The 21535-nt window shown below is 41.8% G+C and overlaps 1 protein-coding gene across 2 annotated transcripts in view; it reads right to left on the bottom strand.

The window, feature by feature from the left end:
• Window positions 1-19705, bottom strand: part of DCAF7 (DDB1 and CUL4 associated factor 7) — a 30669-nt gene extending 10964 nt beyond the window's left edge. For both annotated transcript variants that reach the window (XR_007146732.1, XM_047832101.1), the window contains exons 1-4: window positions 19333-19705; window positions 1523-1681; window positions 673-784; window positions 193-311 (exon numbers count right to left, since the gene is read on the bottom strand). Coding sequence is in view for 1 of the 2 variants with exons in the window: in XM_047832101.1 (XP_047688057.1) it covers window positions 193-311; window positions 673-784; window positions 1523-1681; window positions 19333-19470 (528 nt within the window). In the remaining variant the exon portion in view is untranslated. The remainder of the gene's footprint in view (window positions 1-192; window positions 312-672; window positions 785-1522; window positions 1682-19332) is intronic.
• Between the last annotated feature and the right edge of the window lie 1830 nt (window positions 19706-21535).

Here is a 21535-nt window from a genome sequence, read left to right as displayed (position 1 = left end):
AACATTAGTTTACAAGGGTCGCTCACTGCTATTTTTGAAACATTACTGTTTTTAATTTCAACAGGAAGACATTGGCATTCTATTATGATTTTCACATACTATGCAGAATAGTAAGAGAACGGTCTGACCTTGAACTGAAGGCAGCTCACAAGAGAGCGGGTGAGGAAAGCAGAAGAGGAATGGGATCATTACCTCCTTGTCATGCGCGATCAGCTGGGTCTTCACATGACCAGACACAAGATTCACTCGGCCCAACACCTGCCCTGTCTCCAGCCCCCAGATGGTACAAGTCGTATCAATGCTGGAGGTACCTAGAAACAGCCAGTGCAAGTCAACGGCTGACAAGAGTGAGGCCTCCCTCCTTGCACCTACTCCTCTGTTTAGCCCAGGAGAGGACATGCCATGGATACTTGCTAGCATGAGAAGGGTGCCAGCAGAGCCAACAAGAATCAAGTATTTAATCCTTATCCCAGGACCTTAGACTCTGCTGACTAGATATACACACATGGGAAGCTCGCTCCACATGAAGAATTCATGACCCGTTCCATATTTTGCCTCTTTCCGTTTTGGCCCCATCTAGGATACATGCATGTACCTCAGGCTTAGTGTTATATCTGAGGAAATGTATCTTTGCTTCTTCAAACTGGAATATGCACTCCCTTGTTCCCTTACCTAACAGATAAGGATCCACCTCATTCCAGTCAAAGGAGGTCAGAGGAGCACAGAAATCGGAGTTCTTGTTATTGTTTAGCAAACATTCCAGCCGGGTTTCTGTTTCACCAACCTGAAGGAACAATAATTTTTAAAAATCAGCTAGTCTTATCTTCACAGAAAACCTTTAAAAGCTCTGTTTAGACAATACCTTACTAAACAGAAGACACAGGGGAAGAACATACAGAGTAATAAATTCCAGAGGAACTCCCTGAACACTAATTCTTTCCAAGCTTTTTCCTCTGCCCAGCTTTGTTCTCCAAATTTTCAACCCCCGATTTTCCTAGAGGACAGGTCTTCTCACCTTGTCCAACCCAGAATCTCTGTACCCTGCCTGGCTGGCACTATACCTCCAGGCTAGAAGAGATGCCGCTGATGACCAGCTTGGCTGAGAGAGGTGAGGCTCCACAATCCAACCATATACTTTACTAGCATCAATGGCCCACCTTTGTTTCTAATTTACTCAAAAATATCTTGGCTATAGACAGAATAAGAAGGCTCAGATAGCCCCGCCCATCCCACCCCACCCCCAGAAGTTTACCTTCATTTCCTCAGGTTAACTGAGCCTCAAGTTTCCAGGGCTGACTGGAGCCTGACTGCAGCAGGACTTCAAAGAATCTTGGCTAGATTTATTAAGAAATCTGCTGAGCCAAACAAGGTCATTCCAGATCCACTACCTTTGGTTTCTGCCGGGCTACAATGACACTCGCTGCCTCCAACCCCAGTCTGTTCTCTGTGACTCCATGGGGCTTAGTAACAGCTGACATGGAGAAAGCCCATTGGTCGGGCTGCTAACTGAGCACCTGCTTACCCTCCACACACGGAGATAGTCGCCACTTGTTGCCAGTAGGTCTGGATAGACACCTTTTGTGTCTGGGATCCACATGAGCTTTGTGGTGGGGTAAGGATGGTCGAAAGTGTTTCGACAAATAAACTCTGAACTCTCTTCATCTAAGCCAACAAGCTGAACCTGTAAAACAACCAAATTGAGCCACGTTAACATTTGTTTTTCTGGTGCAGTATCAAACACATCAAATCCTTCCCCCCATCTCCCAACACCCTGGCTAGTAATGTGCTTATGCACAAACATGTGTCAAACAAGCATTCAAGAACCCGAACGGCTGTAACTGGCATAAAATGGTTGCAGGGGTACCTAGGTGGCTCAGATTGTTGAACATCTGACTTTGGCTCAGGTCATGATCTCACAGTTTGTGAGTTCAAGCCCCACATTGGGCTTGCTGCTGTCAGCACAGAGCATGCTTAGGAAATCTGTCGCTCTGTCTCAAAAATAAATAAATCTTAAAAAAAAAAAAAAAAAAAAAAAAGGTCATCATTGATGGTCAAGTTCCCTGATTTCTGGGCTACTTTTTCTTAGAGTGGATATGGACCAGTATTAATCTCCATTCTTTGCTGTCAAACTCAATCTTGCTCCATGAGAAATGCCACTCATTCTTTCCACCACCAACTGTTTGTTTATGAACTCCCACCAACTGGAAGATGGAATGGGGAATTTTTGGTAAAGATCCATAATAAGTGGATAAACACCAACCACACAGCAGAAAAACAGAATTCCTTCTAATGTTGCCTGACTACAGTCTTAGACACCAGTGTCTTTCTGCCCCTTTCTTGTTTAAAAAAGAATTTTATTTAGGTTCAGTTGCATACAATAAAATTCACTTTAAGTGTACAGTTCAATGATTTTGAATGTATACATTTGCAAAGGTATACAGTTGGATAACCCCTCACAGCAATTAAGATATAGAACATTTCTATCTCCCCAAAAAGTTTTCTCGGGCTCCTCTGCAGTTAATCCCTTACTCTTAAGACCCAGGCAACCACTGATCTCTAGTTTTGCCCTTTCTGTAATACCGCACAAATGGAATCATACAGTACTGAGTCTCGTGACTAGCTACTTTTGGCATGATGCCCCTGAGATTCATCCATGTTGCTGTGTGTTATCAGTAGTGTCTTCTCTTTTATTGCTCAAAACATTGCATCATGTGGAAGCACTCTATTTATCCATTTACCAGATGATGAACTTTCAGGTTATTTCTAGTTTGGGACCATTATAAATAGTGCTATGAATATTTATGTATAAGTTTTTCTTAGACAAGCTTTCATTTTTCCTGAGTAGACAACTAAGAGTAGATTTGCTGGGTTGTGTTGTAAATGTAGTTTTAACTTTATTAAAAAACAAACTGCCTGGGTGGCTCAGTCAGTTAAGCATCCAACTTCGGCTCAGGTCATGATCTCACAGCTCATGAGTTCAAGCCCTGAATCCAGCTCTCTGCTGTCAACAGAGCCTGCTTCAGATCCTCTGTCCCCATCTCTCTCTGCCCCTCCCCCACTTGCTCGCATGTTCTCTTTCAAAAAAGAAATAAAAACATTAAAAAAATCAATCATTGCTATTAAAAACAAAACTAACCTGTTTTCTAGAGTGGCTGTGTCGTTCTGCATTCCCACTAGCAATATAGGAGAGTTCTAAACACTCCACATCCCTGTCAGCACTTGGTATTACCAGCTTAAAAAAAAAATCATTGATAGGTGTGCAGCAGTATTTCAATTTGCATTGAACCCTAGTAACTAATGACAGTATCTTTTCATTTGCTTATTTGCTATCCCTGTTTATTTTGTTGAAGCCTGCTCAGATATTTTTTTTTTTAAATGACTTAAAAAAATAAAATAAAATAAAAAAGACTTGATTTTTTAGACTCAGAAAAATTGGGCAGAAACAACAGCGTTCCCATATACCACCTGCCCCCACACATGTACACAACCTCCACTATCAAAGTACCTGCACCAAAGTGGTCCATTTCTTCAACGGATAAACTTACACCAACACATCACCACCACCCGAAGTCCACAGTTCACCCTTTGTGTTGTACAATCCATAGATTTTGACAAAGGTATAATGACATGTGTCCACCATTACTGGATCATACAGAGTAGGTCCACTTCATTATTCACTGGTTGTTTTCTTCTGTACTGAGTTTTGAGAGTTCTTTGCATATTCTGGATGCAAGCCCTCGCTCATGTTTCCACAAGCATCTTCTCATAGTCTGTGGCTGTCCTGTCATTTTCTTTCAGTGTTCTTTAGAGAACAGAAATTTTAAATTTTGATGATGTCAGTTTATCATTTCTTTTCTTACTCATGGTTTTGTGTCCTTGCTAGGAAATCCTTGCCCCACCTCAGGTCACAGGTTTTTTCTGCTTTCTTCTAACAGTCTTATAGTTTTAGGCTTTACATTTAGGCCTGTAACCCATTTCAAGTTAACTGCTTTTTAGGGTGCCAAGTCCGAATCAAGGTTCACTTTCTTTTACATATAAATGCCTGATTGTCCCAACATCATGTGATGAAAACTACCTTTTCTCCTTTTGAGTTACTTTGGTCTCTTTGTTGAAAATCCACTGACTGTGTACTTGCGCGTCTATTTGTGGAGTCTCTATTCTGTCCTATTGATCTATAGGCCTATCCATTTACCAGTACCACATCGTCTTGACTGTAGTAGCTTTCCAGTGAAGTCTTGAAATTAGATGGTATGAGTTTTCCAACTCTGTTATTCTTTTTCAGAATTGTTTTGCTATTCCATGTATTTGCTCTTCTGTGTAAATTTTAGAACCAGCTTGTCAAACTCTACAAAAAGCCTGCTGAGATTCAGCTGGGGATTACGCTGTATCTATTTGATATGCTGTATCAATTTGGAAAACCTGGTCTCTTAACAATAGTGAGTTATCTGGCCCATGAAACAGCATATTTCTCCACTTATTCAGGCTTTCTTTCATTTCTCCCAGAAGTGTTTTGAAGTTTTCAGTGTACTGGTCTTGTATTTTTTTTCATTAACTTTATTCCTTAGTGTTTTTATCCTATTATAAATGAAATTGTTTTAAAAATTCCATTTCCATTTTTTTTGCTACTGTACAGAAATACAACTGACTTTTGCACATTGATTTTGAATTCTGTAACTTTGCTAAATTAGTTATGAGTTTTAGTAGCTTTTTTTGTAGATTCCTAAGGAATCTATTTATAGATCTTGCTACTCATGTCTGACTTTTAAAAACCTAGATGAGTAAACCTATTCATTTTTATGGAACATCTACAGGCTTTCAAAAATCATATAATGCTCATACATATATAGATGATGTATGAAAGATGTAAAAGGAGAGAAAAAACCCAGTGCCCTAAAACACAGTAACACTGCCTTAAGATAGCAATAAAAGTGATGTCACAGGTAACACATGATAAGCTGCTTGTTTGTGACAGTTAATTGGTAACAGTTTAGAGGAAAGAGCAATAATTCAAAGGGGGCAAGTGAGGAAAGTAGAGATAGGATCTGAGCAGTCTTCGTGGGAGGGTTCTGAGGAGGCCAGGAAGGAAAGGCACCCAGGCAGATGAGCGTACTAAGGTGGCAAACTAAATGATCTAGCTGGTGGCAGCAAGGAAACCTGTCTGAGGAACCATCTGAGAGAGCAGTGCAGATGGGGCCGGGAAGGTGTGCCTGGGGCAGGCCGCAGAGCCCTGAAAGGAAACCGAGGACCTAGATGGGCTTTCCCCTGTGAAGGTGTCTAAGAAGGCAGCAGACTATAAGGCCTTGGAGGTAAGAGTATGAGGCCTGGTTATGCCGGGGAAGGTTGTCTGCCAGGCAGGGGGCTCAGCCCAGAGTTCCACAGGAAAACTGAGAAAGGTTAGGGGCCCTATGGTGGCAGGTAGTGAGAAGGGCAAGGGGCAACCAGAGATGGCCACAAGAGGGATTTTGACCAAATGAACAGTTCCTTGAGAATTTAAAATTCTGACCTTTGCAGAGAATAATAAAGAAGGAAGATCCTAGATGGAATGGGGAAAACTGGCATCAGCCTTGGTGGGGGAGGGAGGCGAAAACAGATGAAAAGTTAAATTTGGGGGTTCACTGGGCAGAATAAATAATAAGTCTCTCCTACAGATTCTGAGCCAAATGTTTCATTCATGTATTTATTCAACAAATTGTAAAGAATGGCTACTTGGTGCCAGGAGCTATCTAAGTGCTGGGGATATGGCAGCAAGCACAAGAGACACAATTTCTCTAACCATACAGATATTTACCGTGCGGCAAAATGGAGAAAACATTACACTCCCTTCTAGAAGCTACCTTTCAAGTCATCAGACATTTCTCGCCAGCTTCGAAATATCAGATCCTGTGAGCATTTGCCACATAGGATCCTCTTAACCAGACATTTAAGGCTTTCTACCACCTGGCCCTAGCCTATCACACTTGCTCTCCTATTTACCTAGTTACTGCTTCTCATCTTTTCCAGGTTCCTTTCCTTACACCGTCCTCTATGCTTGTAAAACCCTCCTACCTCCTTTCCATCAACTCAAATCCCACCCAATTCTAATATAGCACAGTGGCATCAGGCATCCAGGGCCCCTTACCTACCGCTTGCTAGCTGTAGGAACTATGTTCCTTAACCATGTTACTTAACTTTGTTAAACTGGTTTTCCAATCTGTAAAGTGAAGACATTCACAGCACCCACCTCATAGAGTTCTTTGTAACACTCTGTATATAAACAACCTTTGTAAGTAAATTACTTAGGCTAGTGCCATACTTGGTGTGTGAGCTTTTAATAATACTACTGCGTCCCACCTCCTTCATAAGCCATCTGGGTCTCCCCGGTATGGTGATCTTTCAGTGTTGATCTAGACCATCCATTTGGTGACTTATTCCACACTGCCTCATGAAAGCACTTACATTACTGTCTTCTGCTATTTCACTTAGTAAAGGCCTTAAAAACAGGGCCTGTCCTACTTCTGCTTGTACTGCAGACAGCAATGGTCTCCAAATCTGGCCAAATCCAGATTTACCTGGAGTGCTTTACACATCCCTCGAGCCCCCAACTCTAGCCCAAGATTCTGATTCAACAAGTGTCAAGTAAGGGCCTGGGAATCTATATTCTTAACAAACTCCCTGGGGGACTAATTCGGCAAGCTTTGACCACCTCTGCACAACAGCACCTCCTAACCCAGGGAAGAAGTAGGTAATGGCTGGGATTTAAGCTTTCCTGATCTCCCCAAAGACTGCAAGTGTTGCACAGACCTGTGTTTTATCCTTAACCTGACTTTAGCTCTTCTGCTCCGAGTCCCCAACCAAGTATTGACAGGAGTAACACCTGGCTCTCACTGTTACTCATGAGTCATTTTTGTTCAGATGCTCATATGTTTACAATGTGGTGATGAAAGAGAATGGAAGTCCTCTGTGAATATTCACATAATACAGAGGGAAGTGGTAAAGTCCCCTGTTAGCTCCATCCACAATTCGACTTATTCTCAAACCAGTTTGGTAGGTATCTTTCCAAATGGTTCTCTGCGCATTTGTATTCATAAGTGTCTGTGGGGTGTTTGAAGAAACATAAACAGGCTTGGACCAGAAAATGTATTCTACAACCTGCTCTTAACTTATCTTGGAAGGTCTTCTCATGTCAGCATAACAGCTCTAGCTCATTCTTCTACAGCAGGCTGTGTTAGGCACGCCATAATTAACCATACACAGTCATTGTGGTTATATCCCATTGTTTGGCTATTATAAACAATACTTTGTACACATGTGCAAATGCTTTATTGGATAGATTGCTAGCAGTGTAATTGTTGCATCACATTTTAAATGTTAACACCACAGAAACTATGAGATAATGTGTGTTAAGCTTAAAAACACAGTTAAGAGACTTGATCCAACAGCTTTCGAAAAGTCTGCTTCCATTTACACTTTCATGAACAGTATATGAGAGTGCCAATTTCTCCACAACTTTTAAAACACTGAAAATAATCTTTTACATTTTTTCTAATCCGATGGATAAAAATGGTATTTCGCCATTTTACTCCTGAGGCTGAGCATGTTTACTATTTATACTTCTGATTAACAGTAACCACTGTTAATTATCTATGTGCTTACAATGGATCAAGTATAAGAACCATGCTTAATGCTTTACATGCACTACCTCATTTAATCCTTTCAACATCTTCATGAGGTAGGTACTATTCTTCTTCCCACTTTCCTAGTTGCTTGAGTAAAAGAGATGGTAAGTATCCTGTCCACAATCATGAAGCTGCCTTGAAAATATAGGTAGTACCATCCTACAACCCAAGCTCTTTACCTAGAAAAACACCAACTTAAAACATCTGCCCAGTATATTTTATGGAACTGTGTCTTTTTTCTTTTTGATTTATAGGAACTCTTATGGACGGTTCCTGTGCCTTTGTTATATATTTCCTTTGGTAAGTTTGCCCATAAAACTCTGAGGGTGGTGTCTTTTGGGGGATAGATCTTTGACTACATTTTCAATTCTTCAAAAAATCCTTAGGAATTATTCAGATTTTCCACTGAAGTTTTGCACTTTGTTTGCCCTTAAAACTATGCTTCAGAGGCGCCTGGGTGGCTCAGGTCATGATCTCACAGGTCTGTGAGTTCAAGCCCCACATGGGCTTGCTGCTGTCAGTGCAGAGCACACTCAGGGTCCTTGGTCTCCCTCTCTCTCTGCCCCTCCCTGGCGTGCATGCTCTCTCTCTCTCAAAAAGAAATTAAAACATTTGAAAAAAACACTGTACTTCATCTAGGTTTTTGGCATAGTCTTAAAAACTGTTAATAGCACTCTCCATCTTTACACCCCCCTCCTCCTACTCCATATGTCCACCTATGCCCATAGGAAAAGGAGTTCCTGTCCCTGTCCCCCACAGGAAGAAATACTGAGGGTGAGTTCTTTTTCTCCATCCCCACCCTTAACTAGTTCCAATTGCTAAGCTGGCCAAAGCCTGAGCCTGAACCAGGGGCCTGACCGCTCTGTTAAGGCAGGCACGACAGCTCTCTCTTGCCCCTTCTGCTCCCACATGGAGAGACAAATAAGCCTACCCACTATGGGTCTGGCCATCCTTTCTCCAGCTTCTCTCCACCTTCAGCTGAGTAGGTGAGGTCAGGTTGGGTCTGCCCATAAATTAGACATGGAAAAGCAGAAAGTCTCACTTGGGTTTTAAGGCCAATCTGCATTTCTCCAACTTAGTTTACCAGGCAATAGCACCACATTGGAGGTGCTTGTTCAGCCATTACTAGGTTGAGGCTAGATTTCTCCTTTGGCTCTTATTATTGGGATATAACTTCCTTGATAAGAAGCTCCCGAGGGGAAAGGGGGTGACTGATAGAATTTAGACACCAACATTCTACCCTAAACCCTTACCATTATATCTTCTACCATTTTCTTGCTCAGACTTACAAGTTCTAACTGAATGATCTTGCAATTGGGTTTATTTCACTCTTTAATAACTTCTATAGATTGTAAGAATTACAAAATGTATGACCATTACATAAAATCAAAGTATAGGTATACAAAAGAAGTGAATAACTTCCCCCTATCCCATCCCCATTATATCACAATTATTTAGTGTATGTTGCTTCTCTATGCTCAAACATATATACACACTAAGTGCAGGGTTTTCCTTCAACTTTTAGAAGAATGAAATACTATATCCAATGCTATAAATTTTTTCATTAATTTAACAAAATAATGGACACCCCTCAGGTCAATATGTAGATTCAACTCATTCTTTAATCAATACACAGTATTTCACAGAATAAATGTACCATACTATGTGGGTTAACAACTCCCCTAATGATGTACATGGTCTCCCTTTTTTTGCCACTACTACTTCTTACATGACTTGTAATACGTGCTTATGTACTGCTTGCTATCTTTATTTCTGGAGGCGAATCCCAAGAATGAGACTGCTATATTAGAGGGTATGCACATTTTACTACTTTTTATTTTTTTTAATGCAGTAATACTTGCTTTATTTTACTTATTTATTTTTAAGTAGTCTCCATGCCCAACGTGGGGCCTGAACTTGTGACCCTAAGATCAAGAGTCGCCTGCTCTAGCTCTACCAACTAAACCAGGTGGGCGCCCCAAGGTATGCACATTTTTAATTTTAAAGGATGCTGATTTACTTTGCAAATAGGCTGTAGCAATTCACACTCCTATCTTCATATGTAAAAGTGTTCATTTCCTCATACCATCAACAACACTAAAGGCAGTTAATTTTTATAAATTTGAAAGGAAAAAAATTACAAAGTCAATTCTCATTTGCCTTAACTGTGAGGTTGAGCATTTCTTCCTATTTATTGAGCGCTTGCATTCCCTCCCCTATCAACTGGCTATTTATACTTTGTCTGTGTTTCTATCACACCAAGTAAATTAACCTGTCGTGTTCTGAAAATATTTCCCCTGGGCTATCATGTACCTTCTGACTTTGTCCACCACATATCTTTTCACATAGAAATGCTTTATTTGTATGTGCCACAATCTGTCAATCTTTTCCTTACTTGACTCTGAGTTTAATGATTTAAGACTGCCTTCTTCTCTGCTTACCCCCACTGCCTCAGTATATATTTCCTAGTCAGTTTTCTTCTATTATTGCTTGTGCGACTTTTCCTAACATTTAAGCATTTGATCTAGAATTGATTGTCATATACAACGTGAATTAGAGGGCTCTAAATATTTCTGCCAGATGAACAGCCAATTATGCCATACAACTTATTGATGTTTTTCCTAGTGAGTTAAGGTTCTATCTTACCACATACTACATTTCTATATATACTTAGATCCGCTTTGGAACACGGGGTTCCACCAATCTCTCTGGTTATAACTATACCAATTCCAGTATATTTATTCTAATCTGGCAGAGCAACTGTTTCCATTTTTCAACACATTCTTTTTCCTCTTTTTTTTTTTTTTGACATTTGTATATATTTAAGACTCTGGTGACAAACAGTATTCCAATTCTGGCCTTGTTTTTACCATCTATGTCACTTTGGGCAAGTCATTTATAATATCTGGGCTTAAGTTTCTTCATCTTCCCTTAAGTTTTGAGATGCAGTATTTTTAATTTTTTTTTAATGTTTATTTTTGAGAGAGAGTGCAAGCAGGGGAGAGGCAGAGAGAGCAGGAGACACAAAATCCAAAGCAGGCTTCAGGTTCTCAGCTGTCAGCACAGAGCCCGATGCGAGGCACAAACTCACAAAATGCAAGATCATGACCTGAGCCAACAATGTTGGTCGCTGAACTGACTGACTGAGCCACCCAGGTGCCCCTTATATGTAGTATCTTTAATCAGTTGACTTCCCTTAACTTAAAAAAAGTTTTTTAATATGTGGTCAATTTTTGTAAATTGAGTTATCTTTAAAAAAATTCTTTTTTAACGTTTGTTTATTTTTGAGACAGGGAGAGACAGAGCATGAACGGGGGAGGGTCAGAGAGAGAGGGAGACACAGAATCTGAAACAGGCTCCAGGCTCTGAGCTGTCAGCACAGAGCCCAACGCGGGGCTCGAACTCATGGACCGCGAGATCATGACCTGAGCTGAAGTCGGACGCTTAACCGACTGAGCCACCCAGACGCCCCTTGAGTTATCTTTTTAAAAAGTGCATTGTTTTTACAGTATAAGTCATATATTATTAAGCATATTCTCAGGTATTTATTTATAGTGGCACAATCTATAATAATTGCAGATTTGTAGATATTACTCCATTACCTTCTATTCTCAAATATGGTAAGCCTTATTTAATTTCTCTTTTTCTTCAAGAGGACTCAACTGTTTTGCCTGAATGCCCAAAAGATTCTTTCTTCACCCTTAAAATTAAGAAACTTTCCTAGGAAAGTTTTCAGTGCCAATTGTTTTGTGTCCATTTTTCTTGATTTTTTTTTTTAAGGTTTTTGAGAGTGTGCATGCACACACATGCGCATATGGGAGACGGGCAGAGAAACAGAAAGCATCTTAAACAGGCTCCACACTCAGTTTGGAGCCTGACATGGGGCTCACAAGATCCTGACCTGAGCCAAAATCAAGTCAGACATTTAACCAACTAAGCCACCCAGGTGCCCCTTGAGATAAGGTTTAAGCTCATTACTTCAAACATTTTTTTCCATAAAGTCTTTAATTACATACTTGAGTTTTTTTTTTTTTTAACTTTTATTTATTTTTGAGAGAGAGAGGCAGAGAATGAATGAGGGAGGAGCACAGAGAGGGAGACACAGAATCCAAGGCAGGCTCTAGGCTCTGAACTGTCAGCACAGAGACCGACATGGCGCTCAAACCCACAAACTATGAGATCATGACCTGGGCCGAAGTCGGACGCTTAACCGACTGAGCCACCCAGGTACCCTGAGTTTTTGTGTTTCATTTCTTTGTGATCTTTTTCTTTGGGGACACCAATTATACCTAAGTCAGATCTTCTTTATTTTCTGTATCTACTACATTCTTTCTAATTGTTTATTTCCATTTCATTTTTGTAATCTGTCTTCCCTATCCTTCACTAATTTTTCAGCAGTTTATATTCATTTTTATTCTCTTTCCAATGTGGCTTTTAATTCTGTGATAACTTTTATTTTCTCTTCACTATTTTCCTGGGCTCTACCTGCTGATGTTCCATTTCCTCCTGTCAGCATGCCTTATTTTACCTGATCTCCTGTATCTCTGCTTGGAGTTCCTGCCTTTCCTAAGTTCTCTGAATTCATGGTGGCAGGAATGGCCATTAATTTTCATCTGAGGTAAAAAAACATCTTTGTAGTGAGGCTATTTTACCTGCCACTTGTTTCCCATATTTTCCTTTTGTCTTATAGTATCTATCTTTGTAGATCTTGTGCTGATGTCTTTTGACTGAGACAAGTTCTTCCTATAAGATCTGAAGGAGGTTCCTATGGGAACCTGAGAGAAGCCAGGGCCATGTTCCAAGTTAGCAGAAACACATGAAACTGTAGCATCTCCCCAGCCAACAGGGATGAGAAATGGTCCAGCTGCTCACAATTCGGTATCTCTTCCAACCTGCCTTATCTAATGCTTCTAAAGAAGACAGCATGTCTATGTGTCTCCTTGTGTGGCTTAGCTCCCCTCTTACCCAAGGGGTCAAATGGGGTCTGGAGAAGTGCCTGCTGCCAGCCTGTGCACCTTCTTCTCACTGTTCCAAATAAAGCAATGTTGATCTTGCCTGTCAAAATCCTATTCTGGAGAACTGTATGAGTTTGAAATCTGCAACCAAAGATATCCTTTCTCAGCATCTTCCTATACCCATGGGATCTTCATTATACTGCTGTCCTTCTGCATTTACTGTTGGGGGCATAAGGAAAAATTATCCGACTTTAAACATCTTATTGTCAGGGCACCTGGCTGACTCAGTAGGAAGACCATGAGACTCTTGATCTCAGGATCGTGAGTTCGGGTCCCACATAGGTTGTAGAGATTACTTAAATAAATAAAAAACTTTAATAAAAAAAACACATAAACATCTTGTTGTTCACATTTAGGTTACCCTTGTGCCTTTTTCTCCAGAGTCTTCCTGTCCTATTAAACTTTTATCTCCCACCCCGTCCTTCTGCAACTATTGCTTCACAATACTTTACCCCAAGCATGAAAAAAAAAATGCCTCTATAAAGGAAGGGCTATAAAGATCATTTTTACTTATTTTAAAACTGTGGACATTACTATGTCAGATGTCTCCTAAGAAGCATATATGCAACATAAAATATTTACCCCTTGAAGACATGACCACATCTTCACTTTCAAATGCTTTCATGAATAGCAACATAAATTACTATTCACATTACATGTATCTTACATTTAAAAATTTTTAAAAAGATGTCATGTTTGTCTTGTTATTATATGCTCCTTGAGGGAGGAAATTGTGCATTCCACTTTATTATACACAATGCTAGTACCAGAACATGAGGGTGAAGGTGTGTGTATGTATGTAATTTTTTTAAAGACCCCAAGTTATGCAAATCAATATACCACTCCAGTGAATGGAACATTTTCTGTGATTAATATAACCAAAATCAGCTAAGCAAAATTCTGAGAGAATATGCCCATTTTTCTTGTTCTTTTCCATCTGTCCTCCCTTCAAGCCTGTTCCTGACTGATTATTATTGGTCAATGTTTGCAGAGAAGTCCTGCCTTGTTAAACTTTAAGATGAATTCTGGCATAGTGCCCCTTTGGCTCCTGTCTCAGAGGCTAACCAGTCAGCTCTGGCATCCTGGCCTCAGGCAAGCCATACTACCTATAGAACACAGATTCATTCCTTGTTCAAATCACAGCATCTCCAGTAGGCCTGTGTGAACCAGGTTAGGGCAAAAAGCAATATAGCAGCAGCACTTTTATCCCGTCGTCCCATGGAGGAATTAGTCCTCTCACTGTCTAGAAAAAAGAAAGGAGGAAGTTAAAACCAGAAGAGTTTTATAGTGTAAATTTCCCTGTTGACAGTCTTGCCAGGGACTGATGGAGCACTGCAAAATTCTAAGTATCTATCCAAAATACTTCCGTGTACTAAAACACTTTCTCTTTTTTGTTGCCAATCTCACATCTGCTAACAAAGTCTACAGAAGGTTACTAAGTATCATCATTGTGCCCAAAACACACTGCTTGTGTGTTCAATACATATTTGTTGAATTATTATTTTTTTAAATTTTTAACGTTTATTTATTATTGAGAGACAGAGCATGAGCATGGGAGGGGCCAGAGACAGGAGGAGACGCAGAACCTGAAGCAGGCTCCAGGCTCCGAGCTGTCAACACAGAGCCCGATGCGGGGCTCGAACTCACAAACTGGGAGATCGTGACCTGAGCTGAAGTCGGACGCTCAACCGACTGAGCCACCCAGGCGCCCCACATATTTGTTGAATTAAATGAAGATATTCCTGAAGGGCCGCAATGAATACTAAGAAATGAACATTTATATGCCAGAGTTAAAATCATTATGTGCCAAACAGATAAAGCAACTACTTAAAGTCTCAGAGGCATCAACACAGGATGAAAAGGCAAGCATTCATCCCATGTGTATTTCAAGTACAAGGTAGTCTTACCCAGATTCACTATCAGTATTCTTCAAAAAGCATCATGTATACCTACAGTTTCTCTCCTCAGAACCTCAAAAATGCTTTCTAGATGCTAAATCTTAAAGCACGATGGTCAGCTAATTAAATATTAGGGCAAAATAAATCCGTATCACTCTGCCAACTCTATTCAAAACCAACCCTAAAACATGCAACTAAGTGAAACAGAAACCCAGGAACTGCTACCCATCTTTCCCCATAATACAGGGGAAATACCACCTGTCTACAGACCACAGATATGTTCAAAACTCAGGAGAAATACATGAGTTCTTTTATCAACTACCATGTCTAACCCAGGTAGAACAAGAGAAAATGGGCTTAAACTAGACCATTACAATACTTGGAGTCTGACTACAAGAAGCTTCTAGACCACAAAAATGGATTTAGTTGAAAGGAATCAAGAAAATTTTTTCCTCTGGGTCTTTAAAAGGCAGAGGAATGAACATAATGACATTTTGAGGTACCTTTCCTCTGGAAAATACATCACATTTACCTAACACCCATATAATTCTCCTTGATTCTCTTTCTTTTATTAAAAAAATTTTTTTAATGTTTATTTCTCTTTGAGAGAGAGAGAGAGAGAGAGTGAGCACAGGAGAGGGGCAGAAGAGAGGGAGACACAGAATCTGAAGCAGGTTCCAGGCTCTGAGTTGTCAGCACAGAGCTCAATGCAGGGCTTGAACTCACAAACCACGAGATCATGACCTGAACAAAGTCAGATGCTTAACCAACTGAGCACCCAGGCACCCCTTCTTGATTATATTTCAATTACAGATACAGTAATACCTAATAATAGCCAACATTTCTCTTTTTTAATGTTTATTTACTTTTTGAGAGAGCACATGCGCACTTCTGCACATGAGCAGGGGAGGGGCAGAGAGAGAAGGAGAGAAAGATGGGGAGAGAGGGAGAATCCCAAGCAGGCTCTGCTCTGCCAGCGTAGAGCCTGCCTGGGGCTCAAACCCACGAACTGGAAGATCATAACCTGAGCCAAAATCAAGAGTCAGACATTCAACCACTTGAGCCACCCCCAACAGCAAACATTTCTACATTGCTTAACTATGTCTGTCTCAGGCAGAGTTCCTAAACCCATTACATATATTAACTCATTTAATTTTATTACCTTTATTTTATAGATGAGGAAACTGAGGCACAGAGGTTAATTTGCTCAAACCACACAAAACTAGGAAGAGGCAGGACTGATAACCTAGCCACAGAGTACCTCAAAGGGGCTATCTGGTGCATAAAGACTGAGCCACCCAGGCGTCCCAGGGGCTATTCAGTAACAGAGCTTTTTGCATGGGATGGAAGAGCAGAATCAATGTTTAGGCGAATGTAGATGCAAAAAGATAGGATTTCTACTTCTGGTCAGCAGATGCCTAGGTAATCCCAGGGTAATGTTCTTAGAGAGCCATCTGGACCACCTGTTTCTTAATCACGTAAGTGTCTGTTAACTTCAGGGATGGAACCCTGGAATGTGCCAAGTCGCTCAGGGGATTCTCACACACACACTAAAATTTAGAGAACCACCACTCCAACACCAATGCTGCTGTATCCTCCAGCAGAGACCACAAGGAGGGAACATGAAACACAACTACTGATGATGGGACTTCTTATTCCAGGTACAGTTGATAGGATCAACTCAATTGTTTACTCTAAAACAATTCTCAAATTTATTCAGATGATGGAACACCTGAAAGTCAAGTTGTTCTTGAAATGCTAATAAATTTAATTCTGTTGAAATACAAATAATTTTACTATAGGAAAACGTGATTGCATTAATTCAAAAATTTTAGAAATTATAATAATGTGTATTCTTATGTCAATGTCTCCACAGTAAAAAAAAAAAAGAGGGCCGTTTCTGGGCTTTTTCACCAATGCTAATTTGCTGTGTCCATTTGTTTTGCCCTCTGCTGGCAATCAGTATTGACAGCAAGCAGGAAACAAAGATCTGAAAATTCCAACCAATAACTTATAAATTCCTCTAAATTGTCAAGTGTGGCACCTCTGTGATAAAAGTTTTCTCTAAAACTGAGCCTAAGAGTCACTGTGTTCAAGGGGTATTTACTGCTCATCAGCCCCTAGGCACAGATCCTCTATAGCAGGGTTTCTTAACTTGAAGTCCACGAGCTTGAATCACTCACATTCATATTTTCACTAACCTCTGGCTGAAATTTAGCATTTCCTTCCATTACGAAGGGAGGTGGCTATGCACAGCCACATCAATATCTGACTTTGTTACTGACAGAAATCAGATTTTTATCATATCACATCACTTTAATTAAACATTCTGAAATGTTATTTACCCTCATTACTACTTTAAAATTATAATAATTACGCTGGATGGTGTAATTTAACAAATTAATTTACAACTACATATTACTATAGCTCCACTTTTTAAAAAGTGTTTTTGAGGGGCGCCTGGGTGGCTTACTTGGTTAGGTGTCCGACTCTTGGTTTCAGCTCGGGTCGTGATCTCACGGTTCATGAGTTCAAGCTGTGTGTGGGGCTCTGCAGTGGCAGTATGCAATCGCTTGGGATTCTATTCTCTCTCCTCCCTCTCTTTGCCCTTCCCCACACATGGGTGCTTTCTCTCTCCCAAAAATAAACACTAAAAAAAAAAAAAAGTTTTTGATAACTGTAGTTTGATATAATTGATTTCCTTCCTAATCCTATGTATTTTGTGTCTTTGAAAACATAATTATGAAAGGAAGTCTATCAGCTTCAGATTGTCATAGGTGTCCATGGCGCGCACACACACACAAAGTTAAGAACCCGGACCTAGATAGGCTGGGGCACAACAGTTTTAAGATACTGCATTGCCAGTAACATGCAAGGGAGTTAAGACAGAAGTAACTGCCTATCCTGTGATTATTAGGATTATTAGTTTGCATTTTACTACTAAGACCCACACTGCCTGCGTAGCCTGGCACAGACGAGTTCCAGTAAGTTGCTAAATGAAAGGACACACTTTGGGGCAGAGTTTCCGCAACTAACGTCTGACCCGTTACTTCACTGATTCTACCAGCAGCCTAACTGTGGCTCAGCTCCTCCTCTCAGAAATGGGGCTACTACTGTTTACCCAAACGGACTCTGGAAGATATTGCAAGAAAAAAGGGGACATCAATTTGCATTAAAAAACTCAAGCCTTTTGACAGATTTTACTTTTTTTTCTTTTAAACATATATTCTTAAATAATAAGGGTCTCAATTTTACTACCACAGTTTCCACATCAGGATCTCGAATTCCGTTCCATTCTGCTATCCACTATGGGCCATAAGGAAGGGCCAGCCATTACAGAAAATAAAACTACGTTTTGCTCAGGACTCTCTGCTTTCTGTGGACAATGGGTAGACTTCACTATGAGTGTGTAGTCCCTGGGATTTGTGTGTAAACTGTGCATGTTACGTCTGAGCAATGAGAGTCCAGCGCTTTCATCCATTTCTCAAAGGGGATTCTAGGAAAGCTGAGCCCTGGACTCTAGAGAAATGCTCCTGGGAAACTGTAAGCAAACTTACAATGTACAAATGCTTTTTGTTTATGTGTAAAAAAGAACTCTTTGCCTCCAACAAACTGTGGGTCAGAAAGAATAAGATTAACCTGTGCAACACCCCACAGCTAGTCAGTGGACCAGACAGAACCAAACTCGACTGGGCTCTTTTCCCTGAACCATGCCTATCACCGTCCACACAGTTTCATTCTTCTTAAGTCATGGTGTTCATGGTGTCCAGCAAGAGTATAAATATAAGACTTTAAACACCACTAGCCAAGGCTTTCTGTTGCTCTGATCCCCATCACAGTGTTTAATACAATAAGGAAGAGATTAAGGGATAAAGGGAAGAAAACTCTGCCCACTGATGTATTCAACAACTTTCAAAAATAAATCTATGCTGCAATGTCAGCTTAAAAAGCTTCCACCTGCTGCCTGTGCTTCTATGAAAGAGCCTCAAATTTCAAATTGTTGATGTCCTGGAAGACTTACTACTACTCAAGGTTACACTTCTGTATGGGCACGAAAGCCAAGAAAAGATAAGGAAAAGGTCACCCTTCTCCTTTCAGAAAACAGTGACAGGATCACGGTCACGGGCCAAAATTTCCAAAAAGAGATCATTTTGAAGAGGACAGATATCAGGCAGCAATAGCAGTGACCCACTCCTGGCAGAAGAGGCGGGCGGGGTGGCGTGGTGGGGGTGGTCCCTGAATAGTACCTGGGGGTGGGAGTAGGAGGCGGGGAAGCCTGCACAGTAAACAGCCCTAAAAGAAACTTAGCGTAGCCAAGAGTGTGAGACCACCAACTGATGCGCCAGTAGTTTTCTTCACAGCCATCTCTCTCTCTTCCCCCGTCCGCCCCCAACTGAAGCAATGCGGCGGGAAGGGGGAAGACTGGAGTGATAAATGGCGTAGCTTTTGGGTGTAAAGTCGAGTTTGAGTGCCGTTTCCCCCACGAATCAGCTAGCTTCTGACTCGAGCAACTCACAACACGGTGCCTCAGTTTCCCCATGAGTAAAATGGGGGTAATTACGCTCCTGACTACACAGGAATGCTGCCAGGATTAAATGAGACAACGAGCGTGAAAGCTTCTGCACAGGGCCAGACACAGAGGAACCGCTCCGGGGCGCTAAGGCAAGTCCGCAGGAGGGTCCTGAGGTCGGGGCTCCGGCCCGGAAAGAGTACTCCAGGGGCCCGCTCCCCGCCAGCTGGGTTCCGAGCCCCTGCCCGGCCCACCTTGTTGTTGTACTCCTCCACGAAGCTGCCCAGCGCCAGGCGAAAGCGCTTGTCGGGCCGCACGCTCCAGTTCATGGCGTAGACGGTCCAAGGCGCTTCATACTTGTAGATCTCCTTCCGTTTGCCGTGCAGGGACATGGTGGCGGCGGCGGGGCCGCAGTGCGGGCCGGGACGACAGCGAGCTGCTGCGGGCCGGGCGCGAGTCAGACCGGGAGCCGGGCCGGAGACTGAGGGGTCCGAAAGGAGGCGGGGCGGGGGCGGGCAGAGACGGCCTAGCCCGGAAGCGGGGCCGCGGCGACGGACAACGACTGCCGGGCCCGACCCCCAGTTTCAAACCTGCTTCGGCTCGGACCACAGCCACCTTCCGTTTGAAGCCCCGCCCCGCCCTCTCGGAACGGAAGCCACGCGACCAGTGGCGCCGGCCGTTGGCTGCCTGATACGTCCTTTCCAGTGGTTCCTACTCTTCATTGGCTAGTGCACCAGTAGCTTCTGAAACTCTTCACTATTGGCGCAAATGTCTGTCATTCCAATGACTTGCCCCGCCCAATATGGGGGGGGCGGGCAGACGCTTTCTCAGCTCTAAAGGTGACTGGTTGACAAAAATGTCAGTCAGAGAGATAACGGCGCAGTGCGGGTGAATGGGGGCGTGGGTGGCGTACAGGCTAGCAGCTTAGCAGCAGGCCTCCAAGTTCTAGGCCAAATCTTTGAGAGTGAAACGTCTTGTGTGACCTCCTCTGGCTTCTTCTCTGTAGCTGCCATTCCCAGAGGCCTCACGTCCAGTAGAAAATGTAAATTCTGCTTTACCTGAGTGCCTGCGGCCTGGCAGCTCAGCCCGTGCCAAATGGGAATCACCTTAATTTCCTCCTGGTGCCCATAGCCTTGAACACCGGAGGGTTGTTCTCCCTGTCCCGCAAGGGCCTTCCCGCGCTTTCCTGGCCATTCTATAAATGCTCGGGATTTTCGGGTTGATTTTGAGTAATCAGCCACCCTACTTGCTTGGCCGTAAGTTTTTGTCGGTTCCCATTCATTCCATCCTTTCTCTGCATCAAGGCCTAAGGGAAAAGCTAATCAAGCCCTAGACCTATGTGTCCTTAGTTTGAAATGGAGAAGGGCCTGAATCTAGGTAACCTCTCTCTGTAATTTAAATGGTTTCCATTGCTTTGCTTTCAACACAATGAAAGGAAAATTGTATGGAATTGTTAGATGATTTCATTAAATATCGTTTTAAATATGGTGGATTGTTGGACAACTCAGAATCGAAAGAGTTGAGTGACTGCTGTGTATAACCCCTTAGTGTTCAATCTACTTATTTCTTGGAACAAGTTTTCTCTGCTTAAGTTTATGAAAAAGTCAAGAAAAATAGGTATAAAAGTGTTGCTGACCCAGGGCGCCTTCGTGGCTCAGTCAGTTAAGCAACTGACTCTCGATTTCGGCTCAGGTTATGATCTCGCCTTTGGTTGGATACAGCCCTACCACCGGCTCCCGGCTGGCAGCGAGGAGACTACTTGGGATTCTCATTCTCTCTCTCTTTCTCTGCCCCTTCCCCTCACAAGGTAAATAAATAAACATTTAAAAAAAAGTGTTGCTAAACTTTGTCTTATTCTAATAAAAAGTGATATTCATCCACACTCATGAGCTAATGAGAAGAAAATACCCTTTTATAGATGCATTCCCAATAAAATTTTAGTTTCTATAAAAATTTCAAATATAATTATGTTCTTTTGAATAACTCTGTACTAAGTGTAACCCTTAAAGTCTTGATAAGTTTACAAAAACGTAGTTTTAAAATTTTGAGATGTGTGTGTGTGTGTGTGTGTGTGTGTGTGTGTATGCATTTGTTGCAGTTATGATCAGGTTATCAATAATAGGTCTTAAATCTGGAAATAAATTACATGTAGCATAAACTGTGGGAATAGAATGGAATTATAGGAAGAGAAAAAAGAATAAAGAAGAGCTTATTCTTGTGTTTTTTTTAATGTTTATTTTTGAGAGAGAGTGTGGCTGAGGGAGGGGCAGGGAGAGGGGGGACAGAGGATCCAAAAGGGGCTCTGTACTGACAGCCACGAGTCCAATGTGGGGCTCCAAGTCTAACTGTGAGCCCCATGTGGCGCTTGAACTCACAAACCATGAGATCACCACCTGAACTGAAGTCAGACACTGAACCAACTGAGCCACCCAGGCAACTGGTTCTTGTGTTTTTATT

This window comes from Prionailurus viverrinus, chromosome E1 (assembly GCF_022837055.1).
Source record: "Prionailurus viverrinus isolate Anna chromosome E1, UM_Priviv_1.0, whole genome shotgun sequence".
NCBI lineage: Eukaryota > Metazoa > Chordata > Mammalia > Carnivora > Felidae > Prionailurus > Prionailurus viverrinus.
Note: the sequence above shows the minus strand (reverse complement) of the source record. Positions and strands in the feature narration are given on the sequence as shown.